The sequence below is a fragment of the Taeniopygia guttata genome, chromosome 2, assembly GCF_048771995.1.
Source record: "Taeniopygia guttata chromosome 2, bTaeGut7.mat, whole genome shotgun sequence".
Classification (NCBI taxonomy): Eukaryota; Metazoa; Chordata; class Aves; order Passeriformes; family Estrildidae; genus Taeniopygia; species Taeniopygia guttata.
The window spans coordinates 54,592,542-54,618,694 of NC_133026.1; the positions used below are offsets into that span (position 1 = coordinate 54,592,542).

A 26,153-nucleotide genomic window follows, 5' to 3' on the forward strand; every position below is an offset into this window, starting at 1 on the left:
AATGTTAAAAAAATTAAATTGCTTTTATTTCAAAGAATGACTAAAAATACTTACAAGAAAATCGCAAGAAAACATATTCTACTAATAATGAAAATTTCAACATGAAGGAATAGCCATTTATCATGATCTGAAGTGCATTCTGAGGCTGGACCACCTAATAAAAATTAATCTTTTTCCCCAACAGCATCCCAATTTATGAAAAGTGAGATAATTTTAGACAGCACTACACTATGTGAAATATTTAATGTGATTTTAGTAATAGAATTTTAAATAATTAAGCCAAGTCTTATATGGTAGATTTCATTAAACAGAGACAGCATTTACAAGGTTATGTAACAAAAGGCTTATCTCCACACAGGCAAAGCACTCTAAAGGAACATCAGCCCCATTGTTAAGCTGTGCAACTCACCATGATGCAATGACCTTCCATGGCACCTTAGGCTCAGGAAGGTCACTGCCTATGGGGTCCAGGGCATGAAAGACTTTACAGGAGGAAGGGAAATAGTATTTTGTGATCTGGGAGGAATTAAAGCTGGGAACAGAGGAATTAAGTGTTTTCAGGAGGAGCAAATACATCCAGTATTAACAATATATTAAATGACATTTTAATATTGTAGATGTAATTTACAGACTATGGTCCCTTTTTGTTTTACTAAAAGTATTACCTACAGGATCCAGAAGTCACTGGATCAGTTTTAATCAACTTATTTATTTTTTAAAACAATTTCTGTCTCTAATTATTACCTCCAATAAGCAACCTTGCTATCAGAGAATGAAGACAGATCACTCACTTATCATCCTGACATTTAACTTATACTTTTTATAACTATTAACAGTTAAACAGTCTACTAAAAAAGGTTTAACTTGCCTAAACTAGGAATACCACAAATATACAGAAATACCCATTACTGAAAAGGCAAAATTTCTGTATTTCAGCCTTGTCTGTTGTTCTAAAATCACAACGTAAAAGAGAAAATGTTTCCTGTTGTAACTTTCAATAACATATTTGTACCTATCGAGGCTGATGGACAACCTTTTCCATTTTATTTTAGTTCTCTACTGGGGACATTGGGAGAGAATGACTGAAGAGATGAATTCCTGTCACATCTGTAAATATTCTTTCTTTCAGCTTTCACATTTGCCATCACAAACTAGTTGATTACATCAATCATTGCAGCATTAATACCATGTTCTATAAGCATGCTTTCACCAAACTACTGCTTTGGTAAGTAGAGAAAATGTTACAATGTGAACACATCACACTAAGTAAAAAGTGTGCTCATTCCAAGTTACACACCACAAGAGCTCTCCTTTTGGAGGTACTTGCTCTGCTCCTGTGAGATGCGCTGACATCCGAGGAACACTTGAGAATTATATTATAAGAATATATCAAAATATGAAATAAATTTTACAATTTAATTCTATTACTCTTCACTAAATGACAGAAAATAACCAAGACAGTCAAAGAAATTCTAAGTAAGCCCTCCAAATCTGAGCTTAGTTATCTGCCCAATTCAAACCCTCTTGTTTAGACAACAGCCAATTACTTAATATCCATCTTGGCATATTTGTTATGTCAGCCAAGACAAGAGCAGATCTGAGCAAATCTGTACCAGCTCACAAGTTTCTAAGAGTTGCACATAGCATATTTTACATGTTTTCTTGATAAAGCATTTACTGTTCAAAATTATTTGGTAAAAATACCTGTGTGGCAAATTGCAGAAATACTTAACACTAGGATTTGCATGACATTACACACAATTCAGTTAATCAAAAACTACATTTAATTGCAAAGACCTCTTAGCAAGTCATAATCACCATTTTTTAAAGTCACACAAAGAAACAGCTCATTCCAACTTCCAAAATACAAAACCCAACCCTTTTATTTTATTAATTTGTCCCTTTCCTGGCCTCTATACTAAGATCAATGACCAGCTGATTTCTAGGCAGATCCAAGACCGGGAAAATGTTAACATAACCTCAATAAAACTGTTCTTTAGCAATAGATATATGACCTAAAGATGATATAAAAGAGCTTATACAAAAATATTTTTGTTAGCAGACTTTGGGATACCTTACATAATTTGGCTAAATATTTTGCCATTAATGAATAATATATTCCCAGCTCCTCCAAGAAAGAGATTCTTGCATCACACCAAACTCTTCTTCAAATTGTATCTTAAGGTACTGATACCTTTTCTTTAACAAATACTACAGACACACAGTAATGCTCAAAGTGCAAGAAAAGACTGGAAGATTGAAACATAAAAATAAACTACCTTTTCAACATCGATGGAAATAAAACACCAGATGAACTTAAACATTATATGTTACTTAAATGACTAAAACTGCAAATAACTTAGGAGACTTGAAGCTTCATCCTCTCCATTAGAAAAAGAAACCAGACTCTAAACCCTTTTTTCCTTTGGTTTGGTTTCTGAAGGCTATGATAAAAAAGTATACAGTTTGAACACAAACCAAAAGTGAATGTCGACTGGACTGGTGAGAGTATCTGGCCCTCTCTGCATCTTCCTGAGAAAGAAGAAATGCAGAGTTATTTCATAAGGAAGGGAAAAAAAAACGGACACAATACCAGAAAGTCAAAGTGAGCAACATGCTGTTAGCACTTTTAATGCTGTGCGTCATTTTGAATAATCCATGGTGGCAAGTAAACTCATTCAAGTCAGAAGAGCTCAGTTCACCTGATCTGAGTAAGTATGCCAAGATATCCCACTAGGGGATATAAGTAAAGCAGGTTAATATAATTAATAATTAGTGTTCAGTAGTCAGTTAGCCTTTCTTATGATTAATATATTAATGCAAAAAAAAAGCACAAAACTATTTAAATTAAAAAATAAAAGGAAAAATAGAGAGCTTTACAAAATTACAAGTACACTAGTGTGAAATGTACCATATAATTACTATATTCAGATTTTAAGTAATTTACAAATTTATTTGAGCCCTAAGAGAAAGTATTATTCTCAGTTGCCTCATATATATTTTGCATTTTCTTCTCTATTAGAAGAGCAAAGCTTCTTAAGAAAATTAAACAGTTTTAAGTTCTACAGCTACTTTTGCTATACAGTGACAGCGAAATTAATAAACCAAACTCATAAAATCTGAGTGATGACAACTAGCTAAGGCACCTTAATATATTTTATTCTGTTTAAAGTTGAGAGAATGTTAATTTTGGTTCACACAAGAGAATATATGAAAGAAGCAAGATAAAAACCACAACTAATTTAAAATCAAAACATATTTCACATGCCATAAGCATCTCAAATTGTTACAGTATGAAAATATGTTAAGAATCACCTTAATTTTAAAACTATCCCATTTGGAGGCTACAACACAGTTCTAAAAGTAGGAATTCTTCCTTAACTTACTTATTTCCTACAGTTTTCAATATATTGAACTATTCTAAAGATAGTAAGCCAATTATTTATACAATTAAAGGCTTTGCCTCCAGAAAGACTAGATTTCTTATTGCTTATGGTCACATGGTTATCATCTGCATTTTCACTGGGTATTTAAAACTATTTCATAACAATTCAGTATTAAACAGGCCTATTTAAAACTCTGCCAGAAAATTGCTATTGGGGGGGAGTGTAGGTTCATTTCATAGTGACATTTTAGTCTTCCTCTCTATACTGTTTGTTTTGAGGTTTAAATCAATGTTCATGCTATTTAACTTTTCAACACAATATCGTTAAATCATTGCAGATTTCAAATATTCTTTGTATCTCTGGTCTAAATGGACAAGTACCTCTTAGTAACATCTGCAGCAGGCAAGAAGAAAGTTTGCTACTTATATAAGATTCCTTTTAATTGGTGGGTAACAAGTCTCTTCCTGACATTCCATCAGAAAATAGAATGCCTGTGTTAAATGTTCAGCATATTTAGGTCAAAGGATTAGGTACTACAGCATGTATTGCAAACAAGTGCTGCTGGTATCTCTCAAGCTTGATTTCTAAAAGTTCAAGTTTGAATAATGCATGTTATCCAATACAGAGGTTACATCTCCCAGTCCAGGAAAAGAATGCACATCTGTTTCGTCATCTCCTGCAGCAGATGTACCATTTAGGACTGCAAAAGGAAGGTGGCATTCAGTTGAGTGGCATTAATTTTGAGTGAGATTGCTCGCAAATACCATGTTTTGGAAACCCTTGATCTCAAGTTAAAAAACCTTCAAAGGTACTTCCACCAAGAAAGACAGAAACTATGCTGATCTTGAGAACTAATGTATACACAATTATCAGATAGGCAGAGAGACAATAAAGAGCGAATACAATTTTGCAAATAAAATTCTAATGACAGTCCTAAGATTTCTCAACAGATATTAACTGCCATTGTAGTTTTAACTATTTGAAATGATGGCTAGTCTCAGCACGTATTACTTAAATCTTGGTGATTCAAAACATTCCCACAGGAAACACTTTCCTAAAAACCAGAAAAAACCCTGACACCTCCCATATACCCTTTTAAGAGGCACATGAATTTTGTGAAAGGAATCCCTGAAAAAAATTATAAAGAAATTTCTAAAGAAACTTTGCAATTAAGCCAGTCTCACTCCAGTGCTGGGTAAAATCATGGAAAATCGTATTCTGCGAGGTACTGAAAAACACCCGGGATAAATTCAGTCATTGGTCATAGCCAATGAAATAGACATTTTTGGAGTTCACTTAAGTTAACAAAATGAATTAAGCATTTATATTCTAGCTTGTAAAGTTACGTGTTGAATTTTAACCTTTTACTTAAGAAACCTCTGACATGGTACAAAAGGGCATAAGAAAATGCAAATTTTTGAAGCTTCTTGCACAAAGAACAATACCGGAGGGGACCGAGGATGCAAAGAACCCAGATAAAGGGGCTCCTCTGTCTCCAAGCCCATCAAGACTGACCGACGTACTCAGAGAAGCACCAAAGGACCAAAAGTGCATGCGCATAAGAGAAAAGTTCAAAAGTTCAACCATGAAGAAGACCACAATCTTCAGCCTCAAGACCACCAGATACTCTCACAGGACCACCATGGCAAACCACGCATGCCTAGAAGGGCGTGGACCTATTTAGCATGAGAGGTGAGGACAGGCGGGGATAGGGGTTGAATATGCATAGAAAAGTTGTGTAATGTACTGCATATGGAACACCTTTGTGAATAAAAGCGTGGGTCAGACTAAGACTCAGGGCACAAGTTTTTGGAGAGCTATGTCATTTGTGTAGGCACTGACAATACATACCCACTTCATAACTACAACAGTTTGTGGAGTCTATTTATTTATTCTGCGTATCGCTTCACCAGGATGGTTTCATGAGGGGAAACTCCTGCTTGTCAAACCTTACTTCCTTATACAACAGGGTAATCTACCTAAGTGACCTAGGAGAGTTGGTAGATTGTATCTTTTTTGACTTCAGCAAAGCTTTTGATACTGTCTCACACAGGATCCTTCTAGACAAAGTGGCCTGCACACAGCTGAATACCCATGCTATACAATGAACGAGCAACTGGCTCACAGGTCGGGTACAAAGGGTTGTAGTTAATGAGGTGACATTCAACTGGCATCAGATCACTGGTAGGGCTTCACAGGCTCATCTTAGGCCCGGGTCTCCTCATAAATGACTTGGATGTGGAATTCAAGGAATAGTAAGCTTGCTGATGCACTAAATGGGAGGAGCTCAAGGGCAGGGAGGCCCCACTGCAAGATCTTGGTAAAACAGAGAGATGGGCAAGCACCAACCATAGTGTTGCCATAAAACAAGGCAAACAAACAACAACAGTGGGAGTGACAACAAACAGAACCAGAAATCCAGTGACAGCCTTCTCCGGGCTGCAGGCACTTTTGCCTTTGGTGCAGTTATAGTCACAGCCGGCAGGGCGCTGGTGGCTCCTGGCCGGGCAGGGCAGGCACGATGAGTCCCCTGCACCTGGAGAAGGCACTGTGGCACAAGCCCAGCTGCCTCGCTCCAGGAGAGTAATGGTGGAACAGCCAGCGGGAGAGATAGAAAGTGGCTTCCTTTACAAATTCATGGGAGGCAGCTGGTCTTGGTGCCCCTCTGGATGATGAAAGAGACTGTAGAGGAACCCTGGAGCAGCAGGCTGGAAGGCAGGCACACCTGGGGTGGTAAAAAGCATAGCAGAACTCCAGAGCCATACCAGGAGCCGCACGGTATCCCGGCAGGCCGAGGCAGGGGATATCGGGCTAAAGCGTAGCAAAAAGCAAGCAGCAGCAGCAGAAAACAGCAGCACTGGGCAGCAGCAGACGGCTTTCTGCAAGCAGCTGCCGCAAGCATCCAGGAGGCACTCCCTCCAGAAGGGAGAGGGCGTCAGGGTCCCAGGTTTTCCCCTACAGCACCCGAGTAGATGGCAAGGGTCACTTCCAGTGAGATTGGTCGTTGAAAAGGTCCCAGTTCAACAGCTGCCCTTGCTAGCAAAGGCTCGCCCATGGTAAAGAAAAGCAGTACGCAACAGAACTCCACGTTGACAACGAATTCTCCTCACAGCAGCAGCCCGTCTCCCCCCCCACTGCCCCAAGAGTGAGAGAGAGCAAGGGACAAACCCAGCCCCTCACCCCCCAGCCAAACTCTCACCCTATCTCTGCACTTCCTACGAGAAAGCCCCCCAGCTAAGAGACTGCAGCCAGCTGCACCCCTTCACCCCATCTTGGCCACATCCTTTGTTTCTCTCAAGTATCCATTGTTCTGGTCTCTTAGGCAACAAATGGGAGAGAAATTCCCTAAGAAAGAAAAAAAATTGAACAAATCCTAACCTTCAACACATATGAAGTTTAACAAGGGCAACTGCTGGATTCTGCACTTGGGATGGGTCAATCCAGGACAGACAGACTGGTGAACAAGACACTGGAGAGCAGCACCACGGGGTCCTGGTTGATGGCAAGTTGAATGTGAGTCAGCAGCGCCCACACAGACAAGAGTGCCTACTGTGTCCTGGGTACATCAGGCACAGCATCCCCAGTTGAGCAAAGAAGGGGTTGTCCCGCTCTGCTCTGCACTGCTTCAGACCCACCTCGAATCCTGTGTACAGTCTTGGGTGCACAATATAAGAAAAATACAAAACTATTACAGAACCCCCCCAAAAAGGGCAACCAAGATAGTGAAGGGGCTGGAGGGGAAGCTGAACAAGGAGCAGTTGAGGTCACCCTGTCTGTTCAGCCTGGAGGAGACTGAGGGGTATCCTCATTGCAGTATTAAACATCCTCACAAAGGGAAGTAGAGAGGCAGGAACTGCTGTGGTGACCCAAGGGAACAGTCAGTCAGGGGAGGGTTGCACTATGTACATATATAATTGAGCCACATACATATATAGTTTATATGACTGTGTATATATATATATTTGATACATAATTAGACACTTTGAAGTAACACACAGCAAACCATTAGTAAATTACTTCATCCAAAATCCTGTGTTAGTTCTCTGAGTGGTAAAAACATGCACAACAGGTGATTTTAGCCTACCATCCATTTCTGGATATGAGCCCATTTTCTATCATATGAATGCTGAGAAAACTACAGAACGTAAAAAGAAAACCAAACAAAACATTTAAAATATAAATTATAGTCACCACACAAGATTGGATTCCCGAACTGAAAACTCAGAAAGATCTACATCAATTATTATGCAATCTTCAAAACAATAGCAGATATCTATAGCAATTCAAAAACTCAAACTGTGGTACAATGAGAACCATATAACACTGAGGCAAAAAATGTTCTGCATATTTTGCTAATAACCACAGAAAAAAAAATCCCACAACTACCAAGTATGAGCATTACATGGATTTGAGTGTAACCATGATAAATAATAAAGTCTCAATGTTTTAGATGCAATGCCAAAACTGAATTGCGACAACCATGCAATAACCAGACTGCTGGAAACCTAGTTTCTAGGATTTTTTTTTCTCAAGAAATGCAAACTTTTTTTAGGAGAAACGTGTATACACAACTGTATATGTAAATATTACCCCATTTAAATAATATTTTTTAAAGAAAGATCTTGACAACAGGTATTTACTGTGAATCCTTTCAGTATAATCCGATTCTAAAGCTGAAAATACTTGCACAAAACTGAATTACACTAAAAGACAAAATCTTATGGAAATGCAGAAATAAGACACATTACGAATTTTTGTAATGGTTTGCAATAATTCCTGGTGAGTTACAATACCTCTTTTTGCTGTCGCTCCAGCTCTCTCATACGTATATCTCTTGCTTCTGCTCGAGCTGCCCGTTTTGCTGCAAGTCTGGCTTCTGCCTACAAGTAGATGGAAAATAATTAAAGTTTAAAAAAACTTTTTTGAATAAACTCAAATCTCTTCATAAGTACACATTAAGATTTTATCATCATAATACAGAAGTAATAAAGAATGACATTTCAAAAAGAATATGTACCTAACTCTTTAAAGATAGCATTGCTAGCCGAAATAATTAGATGATCATTTAAAAAGTCATAGAATGGCTTGGCTGTGAAGGGACCATAAAGATTATCTAGTTCCAATGCCCAGATCAGGTACCATCAACTAAAGTAGGCTGCTCAGCACTCCATCCAACCTGGCCTTGAATAGTTCCAGGTATGGGACATCAATAACTTCTCTGGCCAACCTGTTCCAGTGGCCAGGAACCCACCACTCCTCTAGTAAGACTTTCCTCCTAACATCTAATCTAAACCTACTCTCTTTTAGTTTAAAACCATACATTCCCCTGTCCTAATGCCATCTGCCTGTCTAAAAAAACTCACTCTCCCTGTTTTTCATAAGCCTGTTTCAGGTACTGGAAGGTCTCTGTGAGGTCTCCCCAAATACATCTCTCCTCCAGGCTGAACAACCCCAGCTCTCTCAGCCTGTCCTCACAGGCGAGGTGCTTCAGTCCTCTGAGCATCTTTGTCGCCATTAACAACTTCTCCCAGTCTGGACTCACATCTGAGACTGCCCTGACTGACGTGCAGTATCTTGTATGTGGACTTGTTGAACTTCAAGAGGTTTTCATGGGCCCAAATTTGTCCAGGTGGCCCTGGATGGCACCCCATCCTTCTGTTGCGCCAACTGCACCGCTCTTGTTCACAGATCTGCAAACTTGCTGAGGGTACACTGAATCCCACTGACAGTGCCATTGATAAAAGTATTAAACAGAGGTAGCAAGACAAGTTCTTCTTCCAGGGGGTGACACAATCAGTTCCCTGATTTTCACCTAAAAACCAATTATTATAAGCTACTTATAGTCATTTAGAAAACCATCTCTACTTATTCAATTTTTTCATCTTTGTTTTTAAAAACGTATTCTACCACAATCTTTTGAAAACTTTTAGCTCAACTTTCAAGGATAACATGTAGTTCTTCAGTTAAATCAAAAATATTTTTGGAAAGAAAGAAAGAAGCAAAGCAAGATGAGACTAACTTGAATGCCTTTGTAAAGATTGAGTCTGAAGTCTCTCCTTTCTGATGTATTTTTCTTAGACTCTTCATAGCAACAACCATGTTTTTTCCTAGGTAAGCAGTATGATATTAACATAGAATTTATATGGTAGAGGCTTCCCCCCATGTTGAGCAAGGAGAAGCATAACATCTAACTCCATAGTGTAGATAGGTATCTTTTTCCTTCCCTTGCCTGCAAGAAGGAATTCACTAGAAAGCAACGGTATTTTATTTTAAAATTTTATACCCTGGAGAAGTTGATTCTTTAATCAGCTTGGATTCAGCATAAAAGCTGCATAAGGTTAAAATAGAGGCTATCCTATAACGTTATCCATCTCTGAAAAATTATTTTGTCATCATGGGCTGATGTATACATATAACACAGAACCGTTTCTCTCTCTGCCAAGGGATATGCAATCCTGCAGTTTCCAATGCAGGAGGCCCGGTTAAGGAGCATTTAATTCTTCCACCAGATAGCAGCGTTAAGGGCACTGACTGCCCCTGCAGGACCTGCCGCTCCCTGTCTGCCACAGATGCATGGAATGGCTCTAGGACACCCTGCCAGCTCTGGCTAAGCATCAAGGTGAGCATTTTAAAAATGTTCACTCTAATTGTTAATAGATAACTACATATAGCAACTTAATTTCACCTTTTCTTATCAAGCAAACAAAGGATTCTGTGCCCAATTCCAATCCCCCATGGCAGGGGGGTTGGAATTGGATCATCTGTAAGGTCCTTTCAATTCAAAGCATTCTATGATTCCTTCTGCTGCTCAATTCTTCTGTATTCTCATTCCCATGCTTTTTGTCAAAATCTCCATACTGTCTCATGAAATCAAGGCAACACCATCACTAATGTGCCAAGAGTATTTCTTATGGCTCCTCAGAAACCTCTTTTCCACTTATATCTCATGTCTCTGCCCCAGTTGCCTACAAAAACCAAAACATTTAAAAATATTAAGCTTTTAAAAACTCAGCTTTTTCTATCATGGCAGTATCATAACATTACATCTCTATTAAAGTAAGAATTGCACTCTACTCACAGTTGAGCTACTACAAAGTGAATTTTAAATCAAAATTAATCTTTATTCTCTCCCATGAGAAAACACCTAAAGAGTTTTCCATGCTCTTGCTAGATAGTGATAATAGTCATAAGAACTGAGAGTGCCTGAGAAAAAACACAGAGACAATATCCTACAAGGCAGAAACCCAGTGAACACTGTTGCAATGTTGCTTGTCCACAACCTCTAGTTCTCCGTCACCTAGTTAACACAGCCCTGAATAATGGAAGAGTTGCTGATGATAACTCCCAAAAGGCTGATGATAACACCCAAAAAATGGTAAATCCTGATTGTCCCTTCAAACTCCTGTTTAGCAGGTTGAGGATGGTGAGATGACATGTGTCAGACTCTTACCACTCTGTGCCATGATATTTATTGTATCTGAGCATGAACCACAGGCCATGCAAGAACACAGAAGTGACTGAAACCTCTGTTCTCACATAATCAGACTGGTTTTGGAGAATGAGGTCTCATGTAATCCTAAAAAATGGTGATGACAGATTACTGCTATATATTTAAAATTAACAATTTGTCTGCAAATAGAAAGACAAGTGAAGCAGCCAATGATATTCTGTCTGCACAAGAATTTAATAGAAAATCCCCACAACAAACACACAGGGAAAACATCTTGAGATCATATCACGTGTATTCAACGTACACTGTGAATATAACCTTGAGAAAAGGAACCTCAATTTTCATTACATAGTTACATGGGAATTTTCAAGCAGTTAAGTCTTTTTGTTTAACAAATGAGAATATAATGTTGCCAGGAGCCTGAAGTTACACTAGACAATCATTACCTGTACTTTGGGAAGCTCAAACTTTGCACAAGATATATGAAACTGTCTTCTACACCAGGTGACTTATTCTTTGTCAATCTTAGAAAGCTAACAGTTTCAGAATCCATTACAAAAGCTAGAGAAAGAACCAAAAAGAACTCTGTATTTTCAGGAGATAGGCTTTTTTTTTTTTTTTCCTTTTAAGAGATAACCTGACTTTCAATTAACCTTGCTATAATTAGAATACACTTGCCACTGCTCCATTTTAATGATGTTAGGTGCTTTTACACCCACAGTTCCATTATTTCCTTGCAGGGAACACATCTACACCTGCTCCTGCAGCTTTTGAAAAAAGCATGTGTGTTTTAAATTTTGTCTCTTTACATAATGAGTAGGAAAGAAAAATCAAGTGTTAGGGAGGAGAAGCGTTCCAAAGGTTTTATTATTATTCTTTTAGTTTCTGTTAATATATGTTTTCTTTATACCCTTTTGAAGTTTTGAGCCTGCTTTGCCTTCTTCCTAATCCTATCTCACAAGGAAATAAGTAAGTATATTCTAGTAGAGTGCACTGGCCTTTAGCCAGCACTAAACCCACCACATTAATTAGTGTGTTGGCCAAGAAATGTCAAATTGGCAAACCAAAACCCTCAGACAAAATTGGTGTTCAAACTAAAACCGCCACAGCATGATAAACTGTTGTACCAGGATAAGACTGCCAAACTGATCAAATGCAAATAATCCCAACTTCAGTCATGGTGAAATAGGGAGAGTGCATTGCTTCCAGGAAAGGACGCAGAGATAAACCACTGTCCCTGGAATATGTACATCACCTTTACCCTTCCTCAGTTCCAGTGAGCAAGGAATTCAATGCCGGGAAAAATAATACATCATAGTATATAAAGTAGGTCCCTAAGAAAGAGGTTTAGCAACTCAAAAGTTCTTGGAATAAGGTAGAAATTCACTCTACTGTTGATGTTTTAGCATATTTGTGTGTAACACAGAGACACTGTAAAAATGCTTGTCTCAATGCATGGTCCCACACCAAGGAAAAGAGGTGGAAGAGCTCTCTCCACAACAAAAGTTAAATACAAGAAATAAAGGGGAGGGGACAGCCAACAGAAGAAAAAAGTTTTCTGATGTGAAGGAAAGATAGAAAAAAATTGAAGAAATATCAAAGAGAAAGCAGTCTGACCAGGCACCTCAGAAGCTTACAATAATACCCTTATCTTCCATTAAATATTTTCATATAGAATGATATCCGATTCAAATAGTGCAGAAAAATGACTATATGGAAATGAACTTATTGGATCAGTGCCAAAGAATTCTTTAAACCATCTTTCCTAAAGAGCAATGTTTACTGGTACTAAAAGAAAGATATCTTTGTTTTTGACACATGCCATACAACAAGGAAATGACAATTTTGTCAAACTAAAAGTGGTAATCTCAACTTTTAGAGAAAAAAAGCCTTGAAATGTCATACACTACATTAGAGTCACTTTACTATAGTTCTTTCTATTACAAATTCCAATACTTTCTAGTGCTATTTTGTGACTGCTCTCAATCCCAGAGCACTTTTATGCAGTTTCACCACACAGATCATCCTGCGTGCAGCCTTTTGTTTCTGCACATTGTGTTTACCATCTCTTAATACCTAGAACACCTTTAGAAAGATTTTCCACAGAAGACACATGGATTACAGGATTCAATTCAATTCTAGCAAGTAATGTCTTCTAAAAAGATGGGATGTTAGAGAACTATGCCCAACAGTAATTTTAAGTAAGATAATATGCATTACATGTTACTATTGAGATCCTTTCCTAGGTTTAACAACAAGTTGATGCTATGGAAGCATGCATATACTCAAAGAAATTTAGGGCCATATTCTTTCTTTTTTACTCACTGTTTTTGCCAAAAATGAGAGATGGAGCTTGATGAGTGAGATCATACATGATCCAGAGTCCCACACAGGACTTGGCTTATAGAGTGAGACCTTCCATTAGAACTAGAACGTGACTGAGAACATGACTTTCTGAAAAGTTACCAACCAATTTTTTTTTTTACTGACAAGGCATATCTTTTGCCTACAGTCTATGACAGATACACTTGAAAATGCATAAATAAGCTTTCTCTTCAGAGACTTATCACTTACCTACTTTGTCTTACATACACATATACAGACAACTATTTACATTACAAAGCCAAATAGAATCTGCATTTTGCACTCATTTATCAACTAGGGCAAGCAGCTTTGTAGATAATATAGGCCAAAACAACCTGGATTCACTTGTATAGAAACAGTATTAAGACTTTTGTTCCTAGTCACAGCATTTTCACCTAGAAAAACTTTGGTCCAAACAGACATCTCTAAGACTTTAAATTCCAACTGCCTAAATCTCACGGGACAAAATTCCCCTTTGTATCAACTTCTTGTTAATTGTACTTTTTGCTGGTTATCTCCAGCTCTCTTTTTTTTAGGTGGTGGAATTCCTGGTAGAGTGTACATATTAGGCTTATTTGGAAAGAAATGTGACTTCTCACATTTAAAATAGATTCCATTATAAATATATTTTAATAGCGACTATTACCCATTCAATACTAATTTCAATACTAATACAGTATACTTACCATCTTAAGAATATGACACACATGTGTTTGATTTTTAGTTTTACACTTGAGACAGCACCTGGATTTTTCATTTATCTTTAAGCATGTAAGTAGAAATAGCTGCTAGGCTTAAGTGTATATCTGTGAGGTTACACTAATCATACAGTTAATATCTCCCTATGTTGACATTTCAATTAATGTGATTTTTTTGATCAATAATCCTCTTAGCTTATATTAATTGTCATATTTTTGGCTAATTACACTTTTTTATGCACATCTATAAAAAATTAACTTCTCCTGGATAATAAAATTACTTTCATCCCTTTTCAGAATTCAAGACACTTTTAAGTTAGCAAACCTCTCTGGCAATGTTGCTTAGAGCTTCATCTTCTGCAGAAAATCTGTCTTTCACTGGAGTTCTCTTCCGTCCTGATCCAGGAGTTCCCATTTTTATTCTCTGAACCTGTATTTGAAAACACAGACAGGACAAATCTCAATTTTAATTAAGATCTGGAATTAAAAACAATCAACCAACCTACACACCAAAATGTCCTAAGTTTTCCAATCTTTAGCTACATAATACTCAAGACATCTACATGCAATTGGCATGTAATCGTAAAACTTTATCACAAAAGTTTGTGGCAGCACTACAGAGCACCACTGCATCCTTCAAGGTGCACATACAGAATTTTTCTACTGAACAGAAGCCATCAGTTTACCTATAGCTTCAAAGTCAGGCACAACTGGAAACTGGTCCTGGCTCAAAAAGGAGACCTCTGTTCTCAGTCAATTTAGGTAACTCCTGAAAAGATCTATCAAGTTACATATGTGGAAAAAAAAAAGCCCTATGGACAACAAAGTGTTCAAGAATTAAATTTACATGATCATTAGAGTTCTCCTCAACACAGAAAAGACTCACCAGACAAACTTTACTAAGCATCCAGGTAGGTACATGTTAATTATTTACATTTTAACCCAGCAGTTCTCATGCAACTGAACTGCTGTCTCCAAAAGCAGAAGTTTTACTATAGCAGAAATAGACAACTTTATGCAAAAAAAACCCACTCTTTTGCCTAACAAGATTCTCAAACTGGGAAATGAAGAAGCATACTACCATCATATACCCAGAATACATAAGATACCTTTACTTTTCCTCCAGAAATCTCTTATGAATTGCAAGCATATAAAAATGACCAACAAAACAAAGCACAGCCCATCAAGACACAATCAAAAAATGTTACACACACACACACAAAAAACCCTCAAAAACCACAACTATATAAGTTTTTTTTCAAATATCCTAAAGAAATCCTACTTCCAGACATCCAGGTCCTCTGAAATGTGGTAGTCCAGCTAATTGACAAGATAAGTAACCTACACATGGTTTGAGAAAACACCTTAGTTATAATAAACATTTCTAATTTTATTATAGGAAGAAGAAATCTAAAAGGTAAATAGTATTGCCTGTCCTTTTGAAACTGAACTGGTACAAGAACTACCTTTCTTACTGGATCTAACTAGCAAAGACTCAGGAATTGATTATAGTTTAGTCAAAAGGGAAGGAGGAAAAAAACCCAAAGTGATGGTTATTTTTGTACAAGCAGAGTATTTACTTTATTACTTTTACACAGCAATCACAAAGCCAAAATATATTGGGGTATTTTCTGGCACTGAAAGATATCAAGTAGCATCACTGGACATTTTTTTTTCCTCTTATATTTTAGCTTTTACACCTTTTCATCACCCTTCCTTTAATAACTTTATACTATTCTCCTTTCTTTTCCTTGCAAGCAAGAAGATTTTTTTACTCTGCTTCAAATTTTACAGGTACTTTACTATTCTTCATCTGCTCAATATTGTCACTGCTAATCCATTTGGCAAAAGTCTGTATTTTTAGTCTTAAAAACAAGCAAGTAAACTTATGTCTCGTACTCAAGAAAATTTAGACAAATATATGCACAGTTTGGAGATCTCTGTGGCAAAGGTTTAAACTCAGAACTACAAGCTGCTGTCCATATTCTGAATGTCTCAAAAAATCTGCATCTTTTTCAGTAATTCTTATTGGCTGACTTCAAATATTAAAAGCAGACAGTGCCCAAACTAGAAGTTACATGAACACAATATAATACTACCCCTACTACAGAAGGCTTTAACAACATTACGCACTAGCCACAAGAAAAATCATTAAATGTTTATTACAATAAATAGGTTCATATAAGAACAGAAGTCAAATCTATCTACTAAAAGTCACAAAGCATGAAATTATTTTAATTGACACATTAAAGGCCATATTTCTTTAAAAAGTATTTACCACATACGTAAAAACTGCAGAATAATTGCACATACCATAGACTTGAACTGCACTTGTTGACATCCTTTAAACAACACACCATTTCTAATGGACAACAAACTTTGGTTTGTTAACTCAGTGAAATGCTCTTAGCTGGCACACTGATTTGGGGAATGTAATGGTTTATAGCTAAAATATAGGTAATTTTACTATAGTTATGTTCAGTTTACATGAAGTACTAATTTACAGAGTAGTAATTTCATAAAAATTAGATGCTGATGCTTTAAATGAGGAAAACACACTTCATCTCAGTCACTGTGGAGGAAGGCAAGTGTGGCATCCCCACCAGCAATCTACCACACTTCTCGCCTAGAACAAGGACAGAACTCCTAACTGAGTCCAAACACAAGAGAGAACAGGACAGATTACCCAGAAGGTATACAGAGATCTTGCCTTTGCCTGCAAGGAGGAATTAAGAAAATCAAAGCTCAACTGAAGCCAAAACTAGCAAAAGCTGATAAGGACAAAGAGAAAGGCTATTCTAAGGACATCAGGAACACAAGAAAGACTAAGAAAACTTTAGGGCCACTATTTAGTGACACAGGTGAGAGTGGTGGGTGCTTGCCAAGCCCCACCCTTGGCAGAAGGGTCTGGATAATAACAAATGTGAAGAAAATATGTGCGTGAATCAAATATGACAGGATACCAGAATCAATGTCCGACAGAAACTACGAAATTAGACAGAAGAACTTGTTTGAAGTAAAGGAGTCTTCTTGAAAATAAAACCAAAATCAACAGCGACCATAGTAGTAACTTTGGAGGGATAACAGCGTCAAACCCCAGTTTGATGCTGTCAGAAGTCCCCCAACTGACTGCATTGATATCTGTCCCGGCTAAACCAATACCACTACTCCTAGTGGATACAAGATCCTGAACTCCTGCTAGCAGGTGGTCAGTACAGGGAGCGTCAGTATACATCCTAAGTGTGTGAATGTGAGCTTGTTAGGTATGCTCTCATTGGCATATTCATTAGGACATAGCACAGCACGTATTAGAGAACAGCACAGATACACACAACATAGGGTGTCCACATCTCCAGCAGGAATCATGTGCAAATAGGGGACCCTGAAGTTGAAGAACAGAACAGTTAAACACCAGCCTAGAGAGGCTGTGAAATGTCCATCCCTGAAGATGGTAAAAGCTTAACTAGACAAGGCTCTGGAAAACCTTTTCTAATTGACAATACTTTGGGCAAAGGGTGACCTCCAAAGAATTTTCCTAAAAGAAAATATATGGTTCTACACTTATTATTGTTCTCAATTTTGAAACTAAACCTCCATATAAGCTTTCTTTAATTAGATGTTTTAATATTTCTTCAAGGGTCTTGTCACAATTTCTTCCATTCAATTTAACTTTTAATTAGGCTGATGTATGTCAGAGTATTTAATTTCTTGTTACAAAGTTCAGTACTACAGAAACCTAGACATATTGTCAATATGCTGATTAGTCTAATACTATAAATATCATTATGTTACTTCTCAGGAAAATATAAGATATCAATACTTCACATACATGCAGAAATAATTCTGGGATGTTTCACTTCAATAACTTTCTGACTACACAAAACGTTATTTTCCTGCATGGTGAATCATGATTTTAAAAAATTAAGATTTTAGCTGAGGGTTAGAACCAATTCATATTGAAGTTAGATACACCAGTGATAGGTTAATGATTATTAGATGCTTAAGCTAAAGCTAATTGTTATATTATGAACTCATTTATAGAAGGAAGTGGAGCAAGTGAACCATTATAGGAACATATTGAAAACAGTAGAACAATGACCAGCGCCTGGATTCTACGTTAATCCATCATGAAGCATGGGACTTCGGATCATGGCAGAGGGTAACAGAGACCTGGCAAAGACCTTCCTGACTTCGTCCCTGGGACCACTGACCCTATTCAAGACCACCGATCCAATTCAAGAAAAGAACTGCACATGTATGAAGTACTAATAACCTCATTTTAATACAAAGTGAGGATGGGAGGTGCTGGGGGGATGCATATGCATTATTTTGGGAAATAAATAGAAAGCAAAAATCCTTGTGTGATGCGGTTACACATTTCAGGGATGACCCCCCCCCCCCCCCCCCGTGCCACCTGCCAGCGTAATGAACATACCACTTTCTGACTTTAACTAGTTAAGAGTCTTTGTCCATGCTTTTCAGTTTTAATGATTCAATGGGATAAAGAATTTTGCTGCAGGATGGGATAAAGAATTTAATACATGCTGTCACATTAGAATTTTCATAAAAAATAACTAGAGAGAACACCAAGACAAAACCAGACAAAGAACAGTTTGCTGTTGTTATTTTATGGTTTAGAAAGATAGATACAAAAGGAAAGAACACTATAATATCTGCTGCATTTACAGTTAAAAATTCTTGAGGCATGCCCATTTCATGCCTAATTCTATAGGCATGGTAACACATTGTATTACACAACTGATGAAGTCACATCCTGTTGCGTTTCATTCCAAAACACAGAAGTGTCTGAAGTCCCCAAACAAAATAGAAGACCTATGACAAAATCCTTCAAATGCCCTCTCATTTGTCTTCACTTCAGGCATGTATACATTTTATCTCTTCCACAAGTCTTTGCTGTCTAGTCTTCTTCATATTACCTTCTGACTAAAGGTTCTCCTTGTTTCTTTTTTACTGCCCAGAAAAAAAGTCTGATTTGTCTTAGAGGAAAAAAATAAGCTACACTACAAGTTCAGGGCCTATCACTCACTGCCTTCCTGGGTGTATGCCAGCATATTTGGCATTACATACATGGGATCCAGATACCTTAATGTGAACAGGCTATAAATAACAGACCAAAACTCACGTTTTTTCTTTCAAGCAAGACTACAAGATCAGTAAAATTCACCCGTGTAGACACTATCTCTGTATAATAGATTCAACAACAAAGAATGGCACTTCTCTAGAACTAATGTCTTTCAGAAGCAGAATCTGAATGCAAAAGTATTAGTACTACAACAGTTGCATTCATAATTGAAAAGGAGCATAACCATATTGGCAACCACAATCTTGTTGCTCGATCTTCAGTCTTTGTCCAAGTAAACTTTAAAGGAGACAAAGCAAATAGACATAGAAAAATTTTTAATTATGCAAGACAGATATAAGAGTCTTCTTCAGAAGACAGACCCCATACAAGGGTACTCTCTTTGCAATTAATGTTTGCTCATAGGTCCAAAACCACCCATGCAAGAAAAAGGGCTGCAGGATCACAGGGTGACCATGACCCAACAAAGGGACATGTAGGAAGAGATAGAAATACATTAGGTTTTAATGCACTGAGAAAGAAACAGACTGAGTTTTAAAGCAATAATTTTAAGGACTCATTTGGAATTTTCATTCAGAATAACCTAAGAACTATTACCAAAAAAGAGCTGCTACTATGAATGAAAGAGGCTAACATTAAAGGGAAAATGCAAATACTGAGAAAAACATATAATTACAATCTGCCAAAACATTACAGTGCTTACCACTATATTGGAGGCAAAGTTATTCCAGCTGATGAATAGTGTTTCTGTTTTAAGAACCTGTTCATCTCTAATCATGGCCCACTTCAAAAACTGTTAGCACAAAGTTTCTGCTCTGAGTGGACAAGCTTACGTCAGCTTTTTCAGGAAAAAAACTTACTCTTTAGACAACTGCATAATTCACCCCCTTAATGCAATGTATTTGCAGTTTACTTGCTGTTTTAAAATCTGAGAAATACAATTTCTTAAGAGTTCATTTAGCAATAGAATTACAATTCCTCAGAGGGAGTTGAAATCCCTCAGTTTGTTGGTGTTAGGAAGTTAGAGACCAACAGAAAGTCCCCAGTTAAAACAATCAAAAAGCCATTATGCAGCTTGCAAGAGTCTGCAAGTGCCTGATGAACCCATGAAGTGTAACAGTGCCTGACTAGCATTGGCACACATAAAGCATTGCAAGACAGTCAATGTACTAAAAGCATCCTACAGCGCTGTAGAACTACGAGACGCCTCCAGACCTACCAAGCTATCTTTGGTGACCTTCACCGTCTTTGCAAATTACCAAAATTCCAAAACAACATTTTGCAATTTAAGTGGTGGCGATTTGTTTCATGAAGTATGAGTTCTCTGCCAGTCAGTTGCCAACAGCTGCAACTGGAGATACCATTACTGCAAAAAGGATATTACATACACAATATTATCATCAATTACAGGCAGCATCTGGAAAGCTCTTATAATGGTGACTTGCCAGAGGACCTCTCAGGGCACAATATAAAGCATATATAACTTTCAGAAAAGCAGCCTAACACAGATTGACTTTTCTAGAATCAAAGCTACTATAAATGCTGAAGATCCAGGAACAAACTAAGAATTCAAATGGAACTTTAAAACATAAGGGGATGACAGTACTAAAATGAGCACTACAAAAAAAAAAAAAAAAAAAAAAAAAAAAAAAAAAAAAAAACCCACAAGGATGTTCCAGAAGTGTTTACTTTAAGATGAAGCAAGCATTGTTTTTATACTATCAGCTTTTTCAAAATGAGTACCCTTTCTGTCATTTTGCAAAAGAATGAATCATTTCTCATTACAAAACCAAACACTGTTGCTATACTGAAGCTCCACTTTTTTTTTTAATGAAATGGAGTGCCCCATGGTAACAACCCACATTCTGTAATAAGATGCAACTATTTAAAATATTTTTCCCCCATCAATTTAATAGACTCCTACACTCTTTCCTACTCATGCTACAGTTACAGTACAACGAAGAAAAGCTACTGCAGCAAGGGAAAAAAATTGCCCTGGGTACCTCTTAGAAGAAACAGCAGTTGGAGGAAACTATAAGCTGACATGATTCCTACTGACTAGTTCTCTGTTATGGTATCGGAGTTGGTAGGCTTAGAAACACCTACGTCCACCTGACCTTTCTTTTGTAAATACCCCGTCACCTCTTTCCTTAAAGCAGATCTAACACTGCTATCTTAGCTCAAGGAAATGTGAGCTTTAATAACACCTTCACAAGCAGACAGTATTATTTACATAAACTATCTTGCAGAGCATGTAATGCATAAACACAAACTGTCCTTTACCTACATGTTACCTATTTTCCAGGTATTAAGATAATAAAATCTAATTACTTTCTCAAAAAGTAGTTATAGCATTTTTTGTAATGCTACTGGACTGATACATTACTATCATCATACATCTTCACATTAGGATCTTACAAACAACAACATAGTATCAGATCTATTCATTCTTTCTTATCCTCCGCTTACATTATACAACAGAGCTATTCAATTAAATATGATACTGATCTAGGTGGTTTTTTGGTATATGCACATGCCAACTTGTGTGCTATGGGAAAATCTAGACCTTAATAAGCTCTACAGATCCTCACTACACAGAGTCTAACCAGCACTTTCTGAAAGTTTACCTGTATTAAAGTACTATGCCAACTTCTGAGAGAATGAGACTTTTAAAAAAGCTCCTCTGGAGTCAATTCATATGAAATACTGGTGTTTAGGTCAACAAGCTACGCCTGACACATTTCACACAACCATCTTCTATTCACAAGTTTCCAGTTACAGCCAAGAATTCAGTTCAGGTAAGACTGACTTCACAATAAGCCTCCAAATCAAAGTAACAGAAAACAATAGGAAAATTATGTCATGTACGTCAAACAATTTTGTACTGCTAAGGCATCTTTTATCTATTCTTACATCATCATTAAGCAATTACATTAACCGAGGAAGCAGATGTATATTAAGAGGGTAACTGTTCCTGGGCCACCATACATTTAAATACATCATTTCACAATCAAGACACAATGAGCATTTAAAGAGCTCAGACAAACACTGATTTAATATTATACTTTGTAGTAAACCTCCCGCCTCACATCTCTAAAGATGTTTCACCCTAATAATGATACTTTGAAGGGAGAAAATTGATCCTAGACCTTCCTCATTTCAAGCAAAAAATGCCTATAGCTCTCTCTGAAATGAGGAAATTACTGAGTATATAATATAACAGCACTACTTCATCTACAAAATATTTTTATTATCAGTGAAATACACAACACTGCCCTTCAAAGAGTCACGCTAGGATTCAAACTGAAAATCACTTACAACACATTGAGCAGACCACAATCCAGAGCTGCTTTTGGGCTCCTTCCAAACTCATGAATGTGCTCATCTCTCTTATCATCCTCAACAACGTATTTATAATTATCGCAATAGGGTATGCTAAAAATAAAACAGCGTGCTCCAAAATAAATTTTAAAAAAACCAAAGGACTAAGCATCAGCAAGAGTGACCGACTCCCTGCGCAGCTCGCTGCAGAGGGGGCACGCCCTACTGTTCCGGGAACAGCGAAGCCGCCGTAAGTGCTCCGAGGAAGTAGGAGAGAGAAAAGCACCCAAATACACACAGCTGTGATTTCAGCACATACTCCTTTTTCCCCTCATTCCGCCGTTTCCACTGAGCCCCCAAGGGGCGCACGGCAGCTTCCCGGGGATCAGAGGAGGGATCGCGCCCGGCGAGCATCAGCAGCCGCCGGAAGGGCTCGGGCCAGGCCGGGCTTGGCTTCCCCTGGTCCGCCCGCACGGAAGGGGCCGCACACCGCCGCCCCGAGCTTCTCCTGCTGCTCGCCGACCTGACCAACGAGTTCCGGCTGAGCCGCTCCTCCAAACCTGAAGAACCGGGTTCCCGCCCCGCTTCGTGCCCCGCGTTTTGTGTCTGTGACACCCTTCCTCCTCCCGGCCCTCGCCCTGACCCTGCCCGGGCCCCAGAGAGCCTTACCTGCGGGCCAGCCTGCCGCAGAACCGGGACGCTTCAGGAGGGAGAGGGGAATTGTTTCACTCTTCCCTCCGCCACTTCCAGGGGTGTGGGGGGCTCGTAGATCCCGGAATCACTTCAGGCTCCTTCCTTGCCTCACTCCCTACGCCTGGACATAGGGGAATTCTGGCAAAAGCCACCCCAGGGCAAACGCAGTGCCCGTCAGACACGGACCGCCCACGGGCCGCGACAAGGGAACTGCTGCCTCACCTAACGCTCTCCACCGTCCCCTACCCCCCGTTCCCGTGAGGGGCCGGGGAACCCGGGAACTGCAGGCAGAAAAGCCGCTCCGCTCCAGGCCGCCCTTCTCTTCCCCGCCCCGCACGCTTGCCTCCTCCCCTTCAGCGCCAGGCGCTTACGGCCACATCGAGAACTCGAGTGAGAGACTGCGGCAAATTTCAAACCGCCTGCAGGGCCCTGCGGAAGGAAGAAGGGGCCGGCGCTGAGCAGAGGGAGAGAAAGCGAAAGCCCGACAGCCAGAGCGCGGTAGACACCGAGACCCACGCTGGCACCCACAGCGCCGCACTGGCCCGACCCCGCACAGGCCGGGGGGCGCAGCGCGCAGGCGCTGCGGAGGAGAGGGCTGCAGGGCCGCGTGCGCAGAGCGGGCGCGGCTGCGGTGCCGCGGTGAGCCGCGGTGGGCGGCGCCGCGCCCCGCCCCGCCCGGTCCTGCTGCCACGGCCCTGGCGGCTGATGTGCTACGGGAGTTCCGGGTCGGCGTGAGCGACTGCGTCCTGTGGCGGCTTTTCAGCCTAGGGAAGGCGAGGAGGCGATCCGAAGGAGCAGCGCCCTCCTCTCGCCCCCGCTTCTCCTTTCCTCAGCAGGCAGCGAAGGGAGGGGGGGTCGTTGTCTGTAGCGTGTCGTACTGCAGTGCGCGCTCTCCGCCTCGCCCCCCCTTATCACCGGGCAGGCTGGCTTACTTAGTGCTGTGGTGGGTCTGAGACCGCCTGCTTTGTGCTTCGTTCCCGGGTTTGGCTAGGGCTTGTTTTTATTGCTCGGCCTTCCCCAGGGAGCGGCCGTGCGAGAGCTCCGGGAGACCGTGGCCGCCGCTGGAGAACGGCAGCGCGTCTCGCCTGCATCAGCCGCTGGCGGCCGCCGTGCTCGGTCGTGTGCCCAGCTCCCACCGCCTGCACATGGCACAAGAGCCTTTCGGAAGATTTGCTGGATGGGTGCCAGGCAAGGTTTATTGAGTAAAACTCGTTTGTAGGCATTGGCATCTTCGCTAGTCAAAATTTAAATACAAGTAGCCGGCATAATCCCCAAGGATAAAATACAAGTGAAAAAGAAATTATTGTACCATCAGATATATTGCGGTTTATACACAAACAGTCATGAAGATTGATGAGATTCTGCTGTGAGATAGACTTGGGATCACACGGGTAGTAATTTGCTTTCCAACACCTCTAGTTAAATGCAGGGTGTCTTAAGAGTGTAGAGATAATTAGAGGAGATGGCATTTTGTATGTTGGAAATCACATGGAAATGAAAAAGCACTGTTAAAATGACAAGCATGGTGGTAACACCCAAAAACATGCACCAGATGGAGTTCAAATGTCTTACTAAAATAAGCTCGAGTGGATGTGCACAAAGTAAAGATAAAGGGATATGCAGATTATTTAAATCTATTAAAGCAGATGTATTATATATTTCTTGTGTTTCATTAGTATTTTATAATTATCTGTGTGAGAAAATCTACACTCTCTCAGTCTTTTTTCCTCATCTGATCATACAGTATAGCCTCACCATCCTTATTTTTAACATCACATTAATTTCTGTAGTAATAGAGGATGATCTCACTGGAGGAAGGTGAAGTAAAAAGTTTCTCATAGACCATCTATAGAAAAGACCAAAAAAAAGTATTGGCTTAAAACCTTCTTTTTTATTTGACATTTATTCTTGCAGAAAGACTCACCTGCTGATTTTCTGGGCTTTGTGGAGAATCATCATTAAAAACATCTTGGGCTGTTTTGGTTTGCCCTAGCTGGTGGGAGGAGCTTTTTATTCCTTCTTGAGCAGAGGGTTTGTGTAGAGCTTTCTGAAATGTGGTATGTCCCAGGTCTTTTTGGGATCTCTATTAATGTATTGCTGTTAAAGAGAAATTTTTTTTTGATCATTTGTACATTCTTCTACAATTAAGTGTTGATTTTTTTTTTCATGCTGCTAGTCTTTTGATATCACAGACTGCACATTTTTCTTTAATGATGCAGTAAAATGCATATCTCCTTGAGAGCAGGCATGCATTTTTGTCACTTGAAAGAGCAATTGTTTACTTGACTGAAAAGCAGTGTACAGTGCAGTTAAAACAGGCAGTGGTACAGGATGGCACAGTAGCAATTCTGAGTTCAGCATTTTTAATTAATTGCTAAACGTGTTGGATACAGTTTCATTATAAATCTTCAATTAGAAGCCAGAAAGTGAAAGTTATGTTTGAACTTTTGCTATGTAATGGCTCAGTTACAAAATAATCAATTAGTTATGAATATGCCTTGATTAAATTGTTACTGAAGCTAGTATAAAGCTTGCTCTATTAATAGTGAATTTCAGCTAAAAATAAGTAAAGGAATAAATTAAGTATCACTGGATCTGCTTTAAATATTTTTTCTCTTCACTGTTGTTGTTTATACAGTAGGTTGATATAGATCCCTTATCATATGTAATTGAACTTGCTGATTTACTGTCTCCCATTTCTCTGGAAATCTGTCTCTAAAACTCTATAGCACAATTAAGGTGTTCCATGGGTGGACTCTTACTTAGTCCTTTTCAGAGTGATTATCACCTAAGAAATTATTTCTAGGATGAATCTGTAAATCAGTTAAGTGTAATACTTTGAACTATGTCAACTTTCTATAATAATATGTGTGCAGTTTTAAAAGATTTTGTCACTGTAACAACTTCTACGAGAGAAAAAACATATCTACCTCTGCAATGTTTTCTATTTGTGCAGTTCTGAATATCTGTTTTGTTGGTCCCACACTTTAGCATTTCTAATTTTCCCTTTAATCTTTTGTTTCATGATTATTGCACTTTCTGATTAAAAATGTAATAGTGTTGGCACACATATAGGATCATAGCATAACTTAATGCCTGATGTCAATCTGTATTTTCCTTTCTGTGTCCTCCCTATTCTC

The 26,153-nt window shown here is 38.9% G+C and overlaps 1 protein-coding gene across 17 annotated transcripts in view; it reads right to left on the bottom strand.

Moving 5' to 3' along the window:
- LRRFIP2 (LRR binding FLII interacting protein 2) overlaps positions 1 to 23,927 on the bottom strand; it is a 52,633-nt gene extending 28,706 nt beyond the window's left edge. For 8 of the 17 annotated variants that reach the window (XM_072924046.1, XM_072924050.1, XM_072924047.1 and 5 more), the window contains exons 1-6: positions 22,990 to 23,927; positions 14,224 to 14,328; positions 8,180 to 8,266; positions 7,471 to 7,521; positions 2,479 to 2,532; positions 1,298 to 1,363 (exon numbers count right to left, since the gene is read on the bottom strand). In XM_072924046.1, coding sequence (XP_072780147.1) covers positions 1,298 to 1,363; positions 2,479 to 2,532; positions 7,471 to 7,521; positions 8,180 to 8,266; positions 14,224 to 14,313 — 348 coding nt within the window. In that variant the 5' untranslated portion in view covers positions 14,314 to 14,328; positions 22,990 to 23,927. The remainder of the gene's footprint in view (positions 1 to 1,297; positions 1,364 to 2,478; positions 2,533 to 7,470; positions 7,522 to 8,179; positions 8,267 to 14,223; positions 14,329 to 22,989) is intronic. The other 9 variants (XM_002198955.5, XM_012571553.3, XM_012571552.3 and 6 more) reach the window with 3 other exon arrangements.
- Positions 23,928 to 26,153: the final 2,226 nt, after the last annotated feature.